The sequence below is a fragment of the Vulpes lagopus genome, chromosome 12 (genome assembly GCF_018345385.1).
Source record: "Vulpes lagopus strain Blue_001 chromosome 12, ASM1834538v1, whole genome shotgun sequence".
NCBI lineage: Eukaryota > Metazoa > Chordata > Mammalia > Carnivora > Canidae > Vulpes > Vulpes lagopus.
The window spans coordinates 14,530,512-14,549,193 of NC_054835.1; the positions used below are offsets into that span (position 1 = coordinate 14,530,512).

General features: G+C 50.1%; 1 protein-coding gene across 4 annotated transcripts in view; it reads right to left on the bottom strand.

Annotated features, from left to right (window-relative positions):
• Nucleotides 1–18,682, bottom strand: part of RAP1GAP2 (RAP1 GTPase activating protein 2) — a 217,700-nt gene that overhangs the window by 126,092 nt on the left and 72,926 nt on the right. Inside the window, exon 1 of one of the 4 annotated variants that reach the window (XM_041725284.1) lies at nucleotides 13,405–13,851. The exons of the other annotated variants lie outside the window; for them this stretch is intronic. Within the exon in view, the coding sequence (XP_041581218.1) occupies nucleotides 13,405–13,511 (107 nt within the window). The 5' untranslated portion in view covers nucleotides 13,512–13,851. Of the gene's footprint in view, nucleotides 1–13,404; nucleotides 13,852–18,682 lie in introns of those variants that run through there. 4 annotated transcript variants of the gene reach the window in all.

Genomic DNA, 18,682 nt, shown 5'->3' on the forward strand with positions numbered 1-18,682 from the left:
TTTCCCTCTTTGGAGGAAAAAGGGTTAAAATGTTAAGCCCAGAGTGGTCTGTAACCATGGTTTCAACATCATAGGTAGAGATGGCCCAAGAGAATGAAGCCCACACAGAGAGAGACACAGACACAAGAGACAGAGAGGAAGAGAGACTGCTTAAGGTCCTGGGTCTAGCTGTACCTGAAGCCCAGCCCTTTCTACAGATAGCTTATGATAGCTAATAAATCCCCTTAGTTTGCTTGATTAATTCAACCTGGGCCTCTGTCACTTGCCCCCAAGAGTCCTAATACACTGTATCTAAAGCATAATCCCAATTTTATTATAATATAGAGAAACAGATGTAGATGCAGATGTAAATACACTGTGTAGAAGGGCATATGTTTAGAGGGGATAAAAGACCAGAAGAAAATATATTAAATGTTAATAGTGGTTAGCTCTGCAATTCCCCATCTGGGATTACAGATGATTTTTATTTTAGTCTTTGTACTTTTCTGTGTTTTCCAAATTTTCTGCAAGGAACATGGATTTTAAAAATATAATAAACATTTCTTTAAAAAAAATCATATTGGCAAGAAGCAGCTCAGAAAATGCTCTGAGGAAGGTTCTAAGCCCTTCCAATGGTCAGGGACAAGCAGAGAGGTCTACCCCAAGACCTGCTTGGCATGGACAGCATTTGCTGGAGTGGCTGCTGCCCATCTCAGAGCTGGTAAGCAGGTCACCAAAGGCATCTGTGTTGTGGGCACTAAACCCAAGTCTTCCATCGTGTGGCCACAAGCTCTGGTCTGTGCCCAAAGTCAGCTGAGAGTCAAGATTCTTCTCTCCAAACCCCTACTGGAACCCAAGCTGAGCCCCCAGGAGTCCCCAAAAGCATCTCAGTTTTATGGAGACCAGACTAGAGCTACTCACACCTGCCTACCCCAACTTCAACCAGGGAAGCACTCTCTTTTATCTTCTTTACATATTAGGGTCTGAATAAGATGTTTTCCTTTTACCATTTAGCCATTTTTAAGTGTGCAATTCAGTGGCATTCGGTATAATACCATCATCATGGCTCTCCATTTCCAGAATCCTTTCATCATCCCCAAAAGAAATTCTGATCCACTGAACAAGTACTCTTCCTCACCACCTCCTCAAACTATTCTACTCTATTCTCAATTCTACTTTCTGTCTCTATACTTTCACCTACTCTAAGTACCTCATACAAGCAAAATCAAGCAAGTCCTCTCTTCCTGTGTATGGGCTTAGTCACTCAGCATAACGTTTTCCAGGCTCATCCATGTTATATTGGAATTCCATTCCACTGTGTGGCTAAATAATACTTTGTATGGATATACCACATTTTGTTTATCATCCAGTCACCTGCGGAAGGACACTTGAGTTGCTTCCATTTTTGGCTATTCTGAATAATATTACTATAAACATGGGTGTGCAGATATGTTTGAGCCTCTGCTTTTGGTTCTTTTGGGTACATGTACCTAGGAGTTGAATTGCTGATGAGGGTTCTGTTTCCAGAAATAAGTCCAACGAGTGAAATAATTCATTAGCCTAGTCCCATTTCACAGACAGGGAAACTGAAGGCCAGAGTCTGAACACCATGCACATTCAGGATCATATGGAGTGCTACTTCCCCTGGGCTTTTCTGTGAGGCCTCAGGCTGCCCCTCCACCATGCTATAGTCATTTCCTTGTTCTCTAGAGGTCCCTACCTCTCATACCCCTGAGATCTCTGCTGGGCCTGAGCCTCTGGCAGGGAGAGAGATCATAGAGAGTTTGCCCCACTCTCGGCCAGGACCTTGGGACCAAGAACAGCCACTGGCTAGATGGCCAGAGGAAGTGGCAACCTAAATGGAAGAAATCCAGACTTTCTGGGTTGAGGGGCAAATGAGCCCCACAGAGCATCAGCAAAAGAGGACGGGGAAGCATCATTCTATCCCAAAGCGGAAGGCCAACCCTGAGCAAGGTCAGGCCGTTCTCCCAGACAAGGTTGCACTCAGTGAAATGTTCTCAATGTGACTGCCTCGATGTTCAGAACGGACTCTGGGAAGTGTGTTTAATAAGGTTGGGGATCCAACAGGGCTGCATCAGAGAAGAGACAACACCTCACTCAGCAGAGGCAGAAGGGGGCATCCCTGCATCTGGGAGAATACCAGCAACTGCAGCCACCAACGAAGTAGACAAGACTGAGGAAAGACCAATACCAACTAAACTTCAGGGCCAGCAGAGAGGCAGCTGCTATTTTATCCTGTCCGGTTTCCATTCCCTGGTCTACTCATAGCAACACACCAGATTTCCCAAGGTGACCTCCCTCACGTTTCCTTAGTCCAGGTTACTCCATCCCTGGAACCGGGGAGTCGGAGGGGGGCACAACCCCTAGACTCGACTAATCAGTGTATCCCATTCCTCTGACCAAAGCTCAGGGATGGGCACGTGACCCACTGTGTCCAGGGTAGGTAATCTTTGGGACTCATCAAAATTACTAGGAAACAGATTTGCTCTTCCCATTAGTGTCACCAAACTGATAGAATGTAAGTCTGGAGCAGCCATTATCTTCCTTTGTGGATTATCTGAGGATGAACTCAACCCAAAAGAAAGCATAGCTTAGGGACGGGGAGAGAGAACAGTGTCCAAGGACACCATTCAAGCCCTGGATCCAGTCATACTTGAATCTGTCCCCCATGAACATTCCAATCACCAGTAAATTTTTCTTTTCCTTGAAGTTCTGTCATGTGCAACCAAAAGATTCCCAACTCATTTAGTTAAATTGCCAATCAGAAGAGTCATTTTGGGGGTACCACCCACCACTCCACCAACACAAAGACCCTCTAGCCCCAAACCCTTGATAAAAAGAATTATGACAAAAACTATAAAACTCTATTTCAACTGTAATCCTAATTCTGTTTTTCTATGCTAACTAGGGTACCAAACTGCCATAGATTAGGGGAGGCAGGGAACAGAGAAGTCTAACATGCCCTTCACTCCTTGGCATTTAACGCCAACCACAAAGTGGCCCCAGGTGATCCTGACAGCCTCGTTTCCCTCTATTGCCCAGTATGAAATCCACACCACAGTCCAACTGAGTTCTGAACATGTCCTCTGCTCTCCCTACCTCCATTCCTTTGCTTACCCTGTCCCATTTAACTGGAATGTACTTCCCCACTTGAGCTCCCCCTTCAGAAATTTTGTCCAGTCTCCATGGCCCACCTCAAATGCCGCCAACTCCATGAAGTCTTCCTTGGGTGCTCCCTCTTTCTTTTGACTTCCAAAGAGCTTTGCACCTCTTCTCCCACACCCCCATCTTCTGTATGGGGTTCACACTATATATGCAGCTTTAGATAGGTCTTATTCTCCTCCTGGACCCCATTGTCCAGCACCTGGTCCATATCTGGCACTCCACAAACATTGATGGGAAGTGACTTGAAACTGCACAAATAAACGTTTGGAACACAACCCACTTATAAGCAGGACTGCTGCCTGTGCTTGCAATCACAGAGGAGGAAAGAGGGATAGGAGCGCTTTCTAGAAAAGGGGGAGAGGGGGATAGAGGAACTAAGACGTGGAGGCCAGGTGTCCCTGTTCCCCTCGCCTGCACCACAGGCTGTGTCCTGCCTCCACGTGGCCGTGCCCTTGGAGGACCTTCTCAGCTATCAGTGACTGGCTTTTGTTGATGTCACACTCAAAAGCCCTTCTTGGCACATCTGAAGATCTCGTTTTCAGACAGCCTGTTTCAGTCACCTCTTGATTTACACACTGTTTTTGTCTTTGCATCTCAGATTAAATCTTATTAAAATAAATGTTCTATTAAAATACAGATGGCACAGGTAACCCGGGCTCCAGCCCAGACCTTCCCGTTCTCATAAAGAATCAGCAATTTCTGTTCTAATTAGTGAGGACAGCAGCCAGGAGCCCTTTCAGTTTATCTAGAGCCTGGGAAATCAGACTTTCCCCCACTCTGGGCTCCACTGCCCCCTCCCTTGCCTGAGATCAGGCCTAGTAGTCAAAAGAAGCCCAGCTGCCCCAGAAACCAGTCCAGTCTCTTTCTTAAAAAATAATGTGTTAAGGTACCACGGTTCTTAATGTTCTGAAGCATTTCACACACCTGGTATGCATTTCATACACCTGAGCTGCATCATCACCCACTTCATAGAGGCAAGAGAGGGCATTACCCTCAAGGGCAGAGAGGTCAAGTAATTCAGCTGGGGTCACCGTGAAATTGGCGATGGAGGAAAAGCCACAGCGTTTGGCATCAGGCAGATTTGGGATGGAATCCCAGCTCTGCTGTACAAGCTGAATGACACTGGAAATGTCACCCCTTTTGAACATCAGCTTTCTCCTCTATGAAATGGAGATGGTGACAGTAAGCAAGGTGCAGAGAATGAGACAAATGAGGTGACAGCCTAGTGCCATGCATACAGCAGGGCCAATGCAAGCTCCCAGCCCAGTCCCTTCTCTTAGGATCCTGGCTTTTATACTGTAATATATAGCCTCCCATAATTTTTATTTTACTGAGGAGCAATTAGGGAGGGAAAGGTAGGAGGAACATCTAAAGCCAAATTAACGTGGCCATTCTGCAGCCCATCTCCTGCAGGGAACCTTCATTTCCAATCACAATGGACCTACCCAAATCAAGGAAGCCCAACAGGCATGCAGGGCAGGGACCTGGCCCGTAGCCTCCACCATTCAGTTAGTACCAATATGCAGCTCCCCGCCCCTGAGTCTCCTGCTTCCCACACTGTACATCCAATGCCTCAGTGGTGGGGGAGATGGCCATGCGTGGCCAGGTGTGGGTGCAATGGTGTGCAGAAAGGGACCAGTCCTATACTAAACAGGCTCCTGGCAGCTTAGATGTGATGCAGGAAGGCAGGCACAGCCAATGTTGCCAAAAGCTACTGCTTTCTCAGGAGAAGACTGAAAAAAAAAAAAAAAACCATTTGTAACATGGAACCTTCCAAGTTTAAAATATCAGCTTAAAAGGAAAAAACACATGTAAGCCTAATAAAAGCCCCTCAAGAATGCACAGGGCTTTGCACCTATGTTGTTCCCTGCTGTATCCCCAGCACCTAGAACAGTATCTGGCCCAGAACAGAGGCTTTGTGAAGACCTGAGGAATCTCCAGGGGCCATTTCCAACCAGGCAGATTCCCAGGTGCCAGGGTGCTGCTGTCTCACTCTCTGCAGCCAAGACAATGTGGTGGTGTAGCATTTGACTGTGACAAGCGAGGGGAGTCCTGCTTCCACCCTTCTAGGGATCTGTCTGGTCAACCTGGTGAGCTCTGTGCCTTGCTTGCAGGCTGTTTCAAGTTGTATCTCAAGAGTAAGGGCTCATGACAACAAAAGGCCCCAGCACAGCCTCCTTACTCTGCCATACAGATTCAGTGGTTGGCATAGATCTTTACGGTAAACACACAGAAAAGGGGGGAGGGGGGCTCTAATCAACATGCCTGCTCCCTCCGGCCTTTGGAGAAGTGGGCTAACCCTGAGGCCTGGCAGGGTCAGCCCACCCCTCAGAGGGCTCCAGGCACTTGGCTAGAGTTCCAGCCTTCATGAAACAGTGTGTTCACAACCAATAAGCCTAAAAGCAAGTGATAATTTTTCAACCCACCCTTGCTCCAAGCGCAGTGAATAAACACAGCATCAGCTCCATGTTCCCACTAAGTGTGTCTAGAAGGAAAGGGAAAGGTAAAACCAAGCCCATTCGCCCCTAGAAATCAGTGTGGATTCTTTGACATCTTCTTCTTCAGGGATGAACTAGGACTCCCCACTTAGCAATCCCAACGCACAGGGGCGCCTGAGGTGGCTCAAGTGGTTAAGGGTCTGATTTCTGATCTCTGTCGGTTCAGATCTTAGTCTCAGGGTTGTGAGTTCAAATCTCCAATCGGGCTCCACATTGGGCACAGAGCCTATTTTAAATTAAAAAAAAAAAAAAAGAAAGAAATTCCAACTCATGAAACCCCAAATATATTCTTTCCTTTATTATGGGTGTCAAGGCTACCCCAGGTGTCCCACATACAAGGCAAAGGGCTTGACTCCACATTAATCATAACTGGACTGTGGGAAGGCACAAAGGAGCCTGCTAGGGGGCAGGTAAGTTCTGTCTTGATGTGGATGCCATCTCCACAGATGGATACATACGTGGAAGTTCACTGAACTGTGCCCTAAGACTGGACACTTACTGTACAAGCGTGCTGCACTTCCGTGCATTCGTGACAACAGTGGCAGATACATGTATTAGGCACTTCTCAGAAGCCAGGCACTGCATAAGTGCTTATCCTGGGTTCCAAATAAAGTAACAGTTAAGAGCACAGCCTCTGGACCTGAACAAACCAGGATTAAAATCCCTGTTCGTCCACCCCTCCACCTCTGATTCTGCACCACCCCTCCTCCCACCTCATCTCCTAAAACTCCGAGCCTCTGTCCCTCTACTGGAAAACGAAGACAATAACTGGTAGAATTAACACAGGTATGTAAGCCTCAGGAGATGTTGGCTGATTACAACCATTCACCTTCAGCAACCCAAGCACCTGGTGTTTGGAGCCCATCTGAATATACAAGAAAGGTGCCCCCTCCTTCCAAACTGCAGACATCTCCACATAATCATCTCAAGTTTTTCCCAAATCTATGTGCCACCTGACTATTACTTTTCTTAACACTTTTCTTTAAATTGATCGCATTTTTTTTACTTAAATTTACTTTTTAAAGATGTTATGTAACCATCATACATGGAAAACCAGTACCAGTTGCCAGAATTCATGTTTTTAAATAGCAATTAAAATAAACAGCATGTGTCCACCTGAAATCATCTTGCCTACCTCATTTACTCTTTATGGATTCAGGAGGCAAAGGCACTCAGTGTGTGGGGCGGGTATGGGGTGGGGGGGGGCAAGAGGGCCTCATCTGCTTAAAAATACTGAGAAATTTTCTGAGCCATCCAGCAGCCCCCACCCACACAGAAGTGATTTTCGTTGGTTTAACCAAATGGGCTTGGCAAGCCCTCTATTTGGCAACATCCTGGTACCCGGCCATCTGTGTACCAGGCAGACTCCAAAGAGATAAAACTGTATTTTAGAAAAAACATATATTCACTAATGGCGATTGTTCACCAATCCAGACACGCACTGGCCCCTCTTTGGCATGAATGAAGGGAGCCCGCCTCTGCCTAGCAGACAGCAGCTCCAGGACCGGAGATCTAGGAACTCAGTGTCAGGGCAGCCCTGGCACCCAGCCCCAGATTTAGGCCTGAGCCTGCACCCTCACATCTACAGGTCCCCTAACCACACAGGAGCAGGAAAGGAGTCAGAAAGAGTCATAATGGCACTCCACATGTGCACATCATTAGTTGTATTTCTCTCCAAATCTTTCCCATAGGGGAATGCAAAAGAGAAGGGGAGAATCTCCAACCCCACACAAGGAAAGGACATCTTGAAATCTATGACAGAGGGCACTGCAGTATTAAGAAGACCTCGGGGAACAGGCAGTGTGCATATTTTTTCTGGGGAGTCAGTGAGTCTCGTGTGCACCCATTCATTCACACAGCAAATATTTACTGAGCACCTCCTATTCTGAGAAATGGGGACCCAAGAGTGAAAAAGGCAAAGTTCTCACTCTTAGAGAGCTCACTTTCTAGGGGTGGGAACCGTCAGTAAACTGTTTATTACATAAGCCAGATAATAACAGTTAATGATAAGTACCGTGAAAGAAATAAATCAGGGTAAAGTAATAATGACTGGAGTGAGCTGCTCAGATTGGATGGTCAGGGGAGTCCTTTTAGATGAGATGACATTTGAGCTGACATCCAACAAAGAGGAAACACCACTCAATTAAGTCACCATGAACAGCACGTGTAAAGGGCCTGGGGCAGGAACAAACATGGCATGTTCTAGAAACAGAAAGGCCTTTGAAGCAGAAATACAGTGACCACAATGAGTGAGAGGCAAAGTGGAAGTAAGGTCCACCTTCAGAGTTTGGATTTCATTTAAATATAATGGAAAGCCCATTGAGAGATTTCTACAGTGGGAAGACTTGATTTTACTTGAATTTTTAAAACTCCACTCTGGCTGCCATAAGAAGAATGGATAAGGAGGATGAGAAGCAGGGACACCAAACAGGAGATTAAAACAGTGGCTCCAATGAAGAAAAAAAAAAAAACAACTCATTTCTGCCTCAAATTCTGTCCCTGAACTCTATGAGTCTAACTTCTCAGGCACTCAGTGAGGCTTAAAATGAGAAGCTGGCTAAAGGGAGATGTTTGTTCTTTAAAGCAATGACAGCAAACCGGGTGGCATTCAAACATCAGACAAGAAAGGGCAACTAACAGGCCCTTCCACAAAGGGCAGGACCCAGCCACTTCCAAAGAAGAGAACAAGTAGCCATCTGTTCTGGGGCCAGGGAATAGATCAGCTCCTACTGGGTGTCCCTTCCAGCCTTGGGACTCTCGGACTCCAAGGCCAGCACTCCTGCACACTCCACAGGCTTAGGCCCCAAATCCAGCCAGCTTGTAGGCCTGCCACATGCTCTCCCATGGCAGAATGCAAGTATCCTCCATGACACGAGCCTTCAAACTCCACGGACAAGTCAATCAACTGCCAACCTCACCAAAACAGACAATCTGATAAGCTCCAATGCGAGGTCTTGCCCAAAAAACAAACAAATCCAAATATGATAGAGCCTCTAAAACTAAATACCATCTCACAGTATCATAGGGGACAGCAGAACATGTTAAATGACACCAGGAGATATCATCCGTAAAACCCTGACTATGGGAAACTCCCCCAAGATAATCAAGTTTCTCCAATAAAGAGATTATAAGGAAAACGAAAGTTGGAAGAGAAAACTCATAAAGTGACATATCACCAGTTATAGTGGATTTTTTTTTAATACTGTCTCAAAAAAAATTTTGAGGAGCACCTGGGTGGCTCAGCTGGTCAGGAGTCTGCCTTTGGCTCAGGTCGTGATCTCAGGGTCCTGGGATCAAGCCCCCTCAGCCCTGCACTGGGCCCCCTACTCAGCAAGGAGTCTACTTCTCCCTCTGTCCCTCCTCACCTTGCTTGCATGCCATATGTTCTCTTTCAAATAAATAAGGAAAATCTTTGAAAATTTTTTTGAAAAACTTATGAGACAATTAAGGGAATTTGAACACTAAATATATATATATTTTACTAATTAAATATATTAAGAAATTACTGCTAACTTAGGGAGTATGATAATAGTGTTATGTTTTCTTTTTTTTTTTTTTTAAATTTTTTTTTAATTTTTATTTATTTATGATAGTCACAGAGAGATAGAGAGAGAGGCAGAGACACAGGCAGAGGGAGAAGCAGGCTCCATGCACCGGGAGCCCGACGTGGGATTCGATCCCGGGTCTCCAGGATCGCGCCCTGGGCCAAAGGCAGGCGCCAAACCGCTGCGCCACCCAGGGATCCCTAGTGTTATGTTTTCATAGAAAAATTCTCATCTTTAAGATACATACTGAAATATTTATGAATGAAATGATATTATGACTGGGATTTACTTCAAAATAATCTTGTGGGGGAGTGGGTTGGTAATTAAATGAAACAAGATTGGCCATGAGTTGATAATGGCTCAAACTGGGTATCATATTACACTATCCTCTCTACTTTTGTGCATGTGTGAAAATTTCCACAATAAAAAGTTAAAAAAAAAAAAAAAGCTAGGATGAACTTTTTCTGATAATCTACACAGGAATAACCTACTGGCCATCATTATACCCCACAACGGAGGGATCAGAGAGGGATCAGATTAGTTAGATTCACTGTTCTGCTCCACCACCACTCCCCCAGGGCCTACCATGAGTGGTTTACTGAATAGTGAGTAGATTCATACTATTATCCTCATAAACCCCATGGTGGGAGTTGTCTCAAAAAACTACCCCCAATAAGATGTCTTTTCATTTACACTAAGTGACCTCTCTCCAGAATGTCACTCTCAAGGCTATACAGCTTCATCTATGCTTTTTGGAACATACATATTTTGATTGTTTCTCTGCCTCAATCCTCCCCACCAGAAGTACCCATTTGCCACCTCAGAGGAAAGCACTCCCCCACCTCCCACACCTGTCCACTTCTATCATGGTCAGGGTGATGCTCTGCATCTTACCCCAATCTGCCACAACTACAAGAAAGCAGGATCTGAAAACCAAAGCACTTTAAAGGAGCTTTCCACTAAAGTGGTCTGCAAAATGCCATCTGCAAGGAAGGCTTCATTCAGGTGCCTCCTTGGAACCATGCTCAAATCAATCCCCCCTCACAAATACACCACTGCTTTTGCAGGAGCCCAGGTGATGGGAGTCCCTGGAAGACGGTCATAGAGAGGCAGAACCTCTAGGTTACCCCACAATTCTCATGCAGAATTGTCAAGTCAAGGCTGATGAGCACAATAGCCACTTCTCCAAGAGGTAAACTGAGACTGAAGCTTTCAGCATGGTTCTCAGGACCTACCACAAGTGACCTGGGGTCACCTGGTTCTGGGCACATTTGGGACACCATCTTCCCTGGCACACCTGCCTCCTTCAATATGCAATATATTTCTAAGTTGCCTGGGAAGCACAGGAAGATGACAAGAACCACAGGGCCATCACTGCAAAGCCATACAAGGCCACTTCATCCCTTAAGGCCAACAGCCAGGAGTGCTATCTGCATAAACCTGTCAATTAAAGGTGCTGGGAAGATGGATCAAGCCTTCTGGGAGGGATGAAGAAGGGATGTGAGTCTGATCCGTGATGAGGGTGGGGAGGAAGCAGAGACTCCGAAAAGTGAACATCCAGCCTGGCTGGAGTCTGGGGAGCAACGTAAGAGAGGCTGACAGCTGCGGCCTGCTCTGGCACACCCCATATTCACCCCACCCCCAACCCCCATGGCTGGTGCCCACAGAGCGAGGGTCAGTAGTGAGCACTGCATTTCAGATCCTTAAAGACAAAGAAACCCCAGAGTATAGCAACAGAAGCAAAGGTCATTTAGCACCAAGATGAAATCAACCCCTCTCCTCGGGTAAGTTAAGTCTGTGGTCAAAGCAATCAGGATGACAGAAGCAACAGCAGAATAGGATGAAGGCAGGGGCTGGGAGGGCCCCAATGTCTGCTGCATTGCAGGGAAGGGCATAGTACATCCAGGACAAAGGACAAGATGCCATGAGCCTAGGGCATCTTCACCCTAGCCAACCCCTTCCTGTCCGCTGTCCAATCCTTCCCTGTGCCTCACTGCACCTGCCTCCTGAACCCATGCGTGGCTGTCATCCATCACCAGACATGGTACCTTGGTCTCTCTCCAAGGGCACAAGCCCAGAAAGAGGCGAACAGGAACAGTTCTGTTCAAACCCCTTCATCCTCACATGACACTTCACATCTCTCAGGTGTGTCTTCACCCACATTATCTCACTCAAGCCTTTTGTATGGACACAGAAACAGGCTCAGGGAGGTTATACCTATACTATCATGTCCCAGTCAATGGCTAAGCCAGGACTGCACAGGCAGTCTTCCACCCCAACATACACTCTATACTCAGAAACAGGAACTGGTCTGATGAAGTTTGCCTGTCAATCAAGCACATCATCCTTCTCATTCCTCAAAACAGGTGCTGGTTATCTCAAAACAGTCATCCCCTCTTCCTCTGACTTAGAGGATTGACTTATTCATCCCTCCTCCCCCTATTGAAGGACAGGGAATGAAAGGGAATCAAAGTCTAGGGGAAAATGGGGCTCAGACCTGGAGCACTGGGCTCTAGAGTCCTGCTGGTAGCTTTTACTGCTAGACAGGTGTGTCCCCAGCATCAGCCATTCCCCACATCACTTGCAAGGTTTCTGCCACATTCTATAACATTTGTGTCATTACTAACTTTTTCTGTGAGATGGACTCATACTTGTGACTTAATACATTTAATTTAAAGTGATGCTTTATATCACCACCACAAAGAGGAAAATCAGTACCACTGACCATACCTAGGAGAGAAACCTAAAAATAAATAGCACAAAAACAACCTAAATTGTAGGCAGGCACTGTTCCCCACTTTAAAGGCCTGGAGCCAGAGGTCTGCTTTCTCTTTGTTATGAAAGAGATCAGCAAGTGTTAAAAAGGTGTTAAAGGCAGACTAGCACCAACCTGAAACTTTCTCTTTGAAGAAATCACATGCATTGGTAGAGAACTGAAAAGGGAAGAACCTTCTCACTAGGTGACTCAATGTTATTTCATGCTTAACCACCTGAAGTCATTTCACTGGCTAGTCACCTCACACTGTGGGGAAATATCAGGGAAACATAAAATTGGACTGCATCTTAGGAAGGGGGACAAGAGGGATGGGGGACTCCCACACCAGAGGCAACCCATGCCAGCTTCTCAAAGTCTCCAGTCCACTGCCCGGCCCCCCATCTCCTCAGGCACATCCAGCTTCTGGGCAAGCCCAGGGGTCACCTGTCACCATCCAAGTGTCTGGCTCCACTGCCCTTGTCTTAGCCCTTTTCTAATGCAGAGCACAGAACTAACCACTCCAACTCCTCTGCAAATTAGAATCCAGCAGAGCCACTGGAGTCACCCCAAATCCTCACAACATCTCTGTGGACAGTCAAGTCTGATGACCCCCAGTTGCTGGGAAGCTTTGGGCTCCTGTGTACCCTGGCAGAGGAGTGACTGTGTGCCAGCCTTTGTGAACGGCTCCCTTGAGTCTTGCGGACATCAAGCCTGCAGCAAGGGACTGGAGCCCAGGAAGCTGCCCCAGAAGCTCCTTTGCCTGCCCCAAACCCCAACCTCTTACCCTGTAAGTCATCCAGAGCATCTCTGAAATAGCTCAAGAGAATGATCCCCAACATCCCCGAACAAACAATCAGTAGAGGTGAAGATGCAAAGAGAAAAATAAATCCAAAGAAGGGGAGAGGGGACTGTCAAGCAACCTCCAAACTTGCTCTTGCCAGCCGGCAGTGCGCCAGGGAGGCAGATCACGGCCTGGCAGGCACCTCACGCGCTCAGTCAAGTTACAAAGAAGCAAAGGGCATCTCGGGCGCATTGGGGCACTCGGGCTGAGCCAGGGGCTGTCACCCGGGTCGGATCAATGCTACCCGCGCTGCAGGCTTCAGGAAGGGCACCTCATGGGCAAACGGAAATGGGGACCAAACACTTGGGGCCCCTCTGTTGATGATGGAGCCCGAAGGGCTCTCCCAGCTGCCCCCCACCCCCACCCCCACCCCCACCCCCACCCCCGACCCAGCCAGTATCCAGCCTCGGCTTTCCCCCAACAGCCGGTGTCGGGCGTGAGGCTCCGGAGTCACTGCCCCGAAGGCGCACAGAGCAGAGGTTTTTCCCAACAAACTCGGAGCCAAAGGTCCTTTTAGAAAACTCCACCCCAAAGAAAACGGGGGTTTAGGATGAGAGCGGAGGAGGGGGGGTGGGGGGAGGCGGCGCTGCCAGGCTTTACCTTTTCTCTTTATTCTGTTTTCGGGATTTGTGCAGAAGTCCGATGAGCACCACCGCGGCGCGGATCCCTGCCTTTCGGCAATGCATCCTCCCCGCCGGCTGGGACATGGCGAGGCCCCCGGCGGTGCCCAGCCGCGCCCTCGCCCGCCCGCAGCGCGCCCCCGTCCGCCCGGCTCCGCGAGCTCCGCGCCGCCCGCTCCCGGCCCCTGCGCCCCGGGCCCCCGCCGCCCGCCGCTCATGGGCCCCGCCCCGCCTAGGTGCGCCCCGGGGGTCAGGTGACCGGGCGCTCACTTCCCGGCGACCTTCAGCGTCTCCCCGGAGCCCGCCGGGCGGCCGGCGCCCGCTCCCCTGGCGCAGGCATCCCCGAGGCTCGCTGCGGGCGCGGTCCGGACGGGCGGCTCCGGGGCTCCGGCTCGGCTCCCGCTCCCGCTCCCGCTCCCGCTCCCGCTCCCGCTCCCGCTCCCGCTCCGACGCGCCGCCCGCGCTGGGACCCCGCCCCGGCCCCGCCTTCCGCGCCCCGGCCCGGACACCCCGGCTGCGGGCGGTTCCGGCAGCTCGCGCCCGGCGCGCGCCCTCCGCGCCCCCCGCTCCGCTCCCGGCGGGCAGCGCCCCCCCCCCGCTCTCGCCGCTCCCCTCCGCCCCCCTCCCGGCCCCTCCCCGCCCCTCCCCGCCCCCGCTGGCGGGCCCCGGGCTTCCTCCCGAGGCGCCGCGGGCTGACGCGCTCTCCGGCCCGGCCCGCCGGGATACTTCCCCAATGCGGTCACTGTCTTTAAAACACAAGAGCGAAGAAAACATGCACCGAGACGAAACGCGCGTCCTTAGTCCGCGGGAAACTGCCTTGGCCCGCCCGAGGCCGGGCGCGTAGAGAGGGTGCCCGGTGCCCCGCGCCCCGCGCCCCGCGCCCCGCGCCCCGCGCCCCGCGCCCCGCGCCCGCCCTCCCTGGCCGCTACGGCTGCCGGCGGAGAGACTCGGCGGGATGCTACCTCTCCTTTCCCGGAGTCCGGAGTCCGGGAGGGACTGTCCTGCGAGGCCAGAGGGGGCTACTCCAGCATCAACCCCTCCCTGGGCTGCGGTCAGTCCCCAGGGGGACCAGTGTTTCCCCTGCGCTGGGAGGTGGACACAACACTGGGGTCAGGGATCAATTTCGCCGACGCTACACTTGGGCCGCTGCCCCGTGTTGCCAGGGAAACGAAGGGGCGCCCCACCCCACCAGCACCTAGCACCCCACTGCCACAGACACCCCGTGTCAGTTCTTCCCTTTCTCCTGCACACCCCATGCAAGCCTCCTCTTCACTTCAGAACTGAAAGACAGAAGGTCACCGGCCAGCTCCTGGGCAAAGGCCATGGCCCAGTCCCTGCCACTCACTCACTTCCGTCTGCTACAGGAAGCCTAGCCCCTTCACCACCAGCACCACCACCCTCATGTCCACACTGGCTTTGCTGCTTCTTCCCCCTAGAGAAGGGACTTGGGCAGAGGGCTGGAGAGAATTAAATAAGGCAATTAGTCCATCCTCTGGGAACAGCCCTGTTGGGGCCATAGAGGTCCCTGAGACAACTTGCCTTGTCCTGGGTTTTGTTGTTTTGCTTTTGTTTTTAATACAGTCTGGTGTTCATATAAGCACAGAGTATCAGGGAGGGAAGGGGGTTTGCTGAAGAGGGACAGAGCTGGAAATGAACTCCAGGGCCTGAGGCCTCAACCCCACCTCTGCAGTGGGCACAGTTTCTTGCTGGCACTGGAGCTGAGGTGGAGAGGAGGGAACACCAGGGTGGTGCCAAAATGTGCCTGGTTTATTTATGAAGCATCCATTAGCAATGGCCCAGGCCCTCCTGGGATTGCCTGGGCAGTGGGGGATCACAGAGATAGCCACAGACATCTATTTATAGCCAGAGAGTGAGTGACCAAGGCCCCACCCTGGGACTGCAGCTAGGCCTGCTGTACAGAGTGCACAGGTATGGGCCTGAGAATCAGTCTGGAAAAAGAATGGGGAAATGAGTGCCCTCAGTGGGAGAGAGGGCAGAGCAGAGCACAAGAAGCTCAGGGCTTTTGCCTCTGACAGAACACAAAACAGACAAGTTAGCTGATGGACTATTTCAGCTACAGGACAGAGAGGGTGATGGGGGCAGTGGCCATGGGCCTAGCCCAGCATGGAGTGTACTCTATACAGAAGAAGGCTTCGTCTCAGTGCTAGGCCTAACCCCTTCCCAGGCAAGCTGAGTATGGGTGGCTCTAGCCCATCCCCCACTGCCTGGGAGGTATTTCAGGCCAAGGGCATCAGTGGTCAACAGGGCACTGGAATGAAGGCAAAAAATCTTTCCACCAAGCAGGTTATCCTTCTTGTTCTAGGGTTCTGGGCACTCTCAGTTCCTCTACAACCACAATGTTTCCAGCCCCAGTGTGGCTGAAAACACAAGGTTGTCCCTAAAAGACCAAAATGTGATCTGATACCTAAGGCCCTAGAGGTAGAAGTTTGCTGAGGGTGATAGGGCCCTTCCTTCTGCCCACACCCCATACCAAAACACCAAAGCATAAGGAGCGGGCCAGTGACCTTCTCTCTTTCAGTTCTGAAGTGAAGAGGAGGCTTGGATGGGGTATGTAGGAGAAAGGGAGGAATTGACGTGGAGTGTGGGCTGCAGTGGGGCACCTGGTGCTGGTGGGGCAGGGGCACCACCCCTATGCCTTCCTGGCATAAGTCAGGGAATGCAGTGGCCATCTCTGTTAGACTTCTCCATTCCATCAACGTTTATTACTTTGTGCAGAGAGACTAGGGTAAGTGAGCAATGGAAGACCATCTTTGCCCAAAACAATCAGGGCTAACACACATGAAACCACAAAAGAATCCCATTCCCAGCTACCTTGGGCAGTGTGACCCAGCCACCGCTTCCCCAAAATTAGGCCATTCACACACACCCTTTACCATTTCTTGTCTCAACAGCATTTACCCTGTTATTTATTATTTTCCTTTAATTAAATCAATTCACTTTTTTACTTAATTTTAAAAGAAGACATTACCACTCTAAATGCAAATCTATTATTGCTTGTCATTCATACCATGACAACAAACACAAACTTACTAAATTCTAGCTCAATACTATCGCTTGACAAAGGCTCCGCCGAGCTTAAAACACCTTCGTTAAAAGAGAAAAATAGGCAAGGGTTAGCTGTTAGCCACACACTTGCACCAAACAAAGACATGGCCCTTAAAGAAATCACAAAAGTTTGAAAGGGAATCGAAAGGGAACAATTTTCACGTTAGTGACTCAACAGAGAAGGCTGGACACATCCAGACTAGAGCGAGGGAGGTCAGTGAGGTCTGCAGAGAAGGGATCTCCCTCATCTCCACCACCAGCAATTTATCCCCAGCAGTGACCCCACTCACAGGACCTCAAAGGTCTGCTCCAGCCCACCCCCAAGCCCACAGTCCCTGAGAATAAATGCCAAGCAGCTGCCACCCTGGGTCTCTGCCCTAGTTGGGGGGGGGGGGACCCAAAGGCTGAGGGGGCCTGGGTGGGAGTGGAGGGAAGGCACGATGGGAAGTTAATCACAAACACAGGGCAGACAGCTGCACAGCCTGTTCCTAAGGGGCCAGTGGGGTGAGACAGGCACGCATGCTTGGGCCTAAAGAAAAGAGCCTTCTGTGCCTGGGAACCCGCTCCAGGAGACACATCCGTGTGAAAATGGGAATCAGCCCTGCTGCCAGCACCCAGGTCTCAGAGAGAGCGCAGAGCAGGTGCTCCCTCCCAGTCCCACCCGACTGGACTCGACTCCACCGCTAGCTCCAGTGCCTCTGGTGGCTCCATGGCTCTGCAAAATGACTGCAACCCTACTCAGCTAGGATGGCTAGGATTCAGAAGAGATATGCAGCAAAGAGGGGTTTGGGAGCCAGCGGGGGGGGGGGGGCTTTTATGAAAATCAGACTTTTTCAGATGCCTTGCCCCTCCCCTCCTGCTGGGGACAGCGTCCCAGCCACCCTATGGATCACACAGCCTTAGACCTGCTCAGGACACGCCAACACCTGCCACTCTTGTATGCCTTGAGGGCACACCCTTATATACAGCAGCTTGGAGAAATCACTCCAAAGCCTCTCACTCTCACTTCTATGGAGCACTCACACCTGTGCTCCGTAAGCAACGGGGTGTCATGCATTCTTGGCAGGTGCATCAGCGCCCCCTGCTGGGCCTTGTTACACATGCGTCTCTGGGATACTACCTAGGAAGGAAAGAAAAAATTGGAAAGGTTGGGGGGTCGGTAAGGAAAAAGAGGGAGGGAGAGAGGCAGGAAAGGTTGGGAAGGTTTGAGGTGTGGAAGTCATTTACACTTTGTTTGGGTTTGTGTTGTTTTTAAGTAGGCACCATGCCCAGCATGGAGCCCAACATGGGGCTTGAACTCACAACCCTGAGATCAAGACCTGAGCTGCAATCGAGCATCAGATGCATAACCGGCTGAGTCCCCCAGGGCCCCAACATTTCTACTTTGAAAAGACAGATGCATGAGGGATCTTTGACAACACCCAATGCATTGACTCTCCTCCCAGCTCCTAACGTCCCCTCTCAGAGACCACGAGCATAAGACCCCATCCCACTGCAACAGGGTCCTTCAGTGACAGCAACAGGTCATGCCACGGCCAGCCTGGGAGGCCTCAAAGACAAACCTTGGGAGCCCTGGCATAGCCATACTTTCCTGGAGCCACATATTTCATACTAAATAGAGGATCTGCCTAGAAACTGGCTCAGATTTTGGAAACGGATCTTGGTGGCTTGTGTGGCATTTCCGAGCTTCAGGGAAAGGAAACCATGGCTGAGGAAACCCACAAATCCCACTCAGTGGCAGGGATCCAGCCCCCAGGCTGCACATCATTTGGTACCCAGGGCCTGCCATGCATGATGTCAATCAGAACTTTGCTGATTTTTTGCTCAGGGGTTATAAAAAGCGGGGTAGGAGGAGGAAGAAAGGATTTCTTTATCTATTCCTTGGTTACTGGAGGTATTTAAAATACTTCTTTCTGGTTCATTTATGGAATGTGAATCCATGAATCTAAGTAGCATGAGTATAATTTTTCCCACAGTAGAAAAGTTCAAAAGGATTCTTCTGTGTGTGATATTTCTGATGAATATGAAACAGCACATTTTGCATGGAGGCCCCCCAGGGGCCAATCCAGAGAATTAGGAGCAGAAAAGGATGAGGACTGGGTGGCCCGAGGCACACTCCTCTCACACCGGGGTCCCTGGTGCCCACCTCACAGATTAACAAACCTCCCCAGCTGTGGCTACCACGTGAAGCC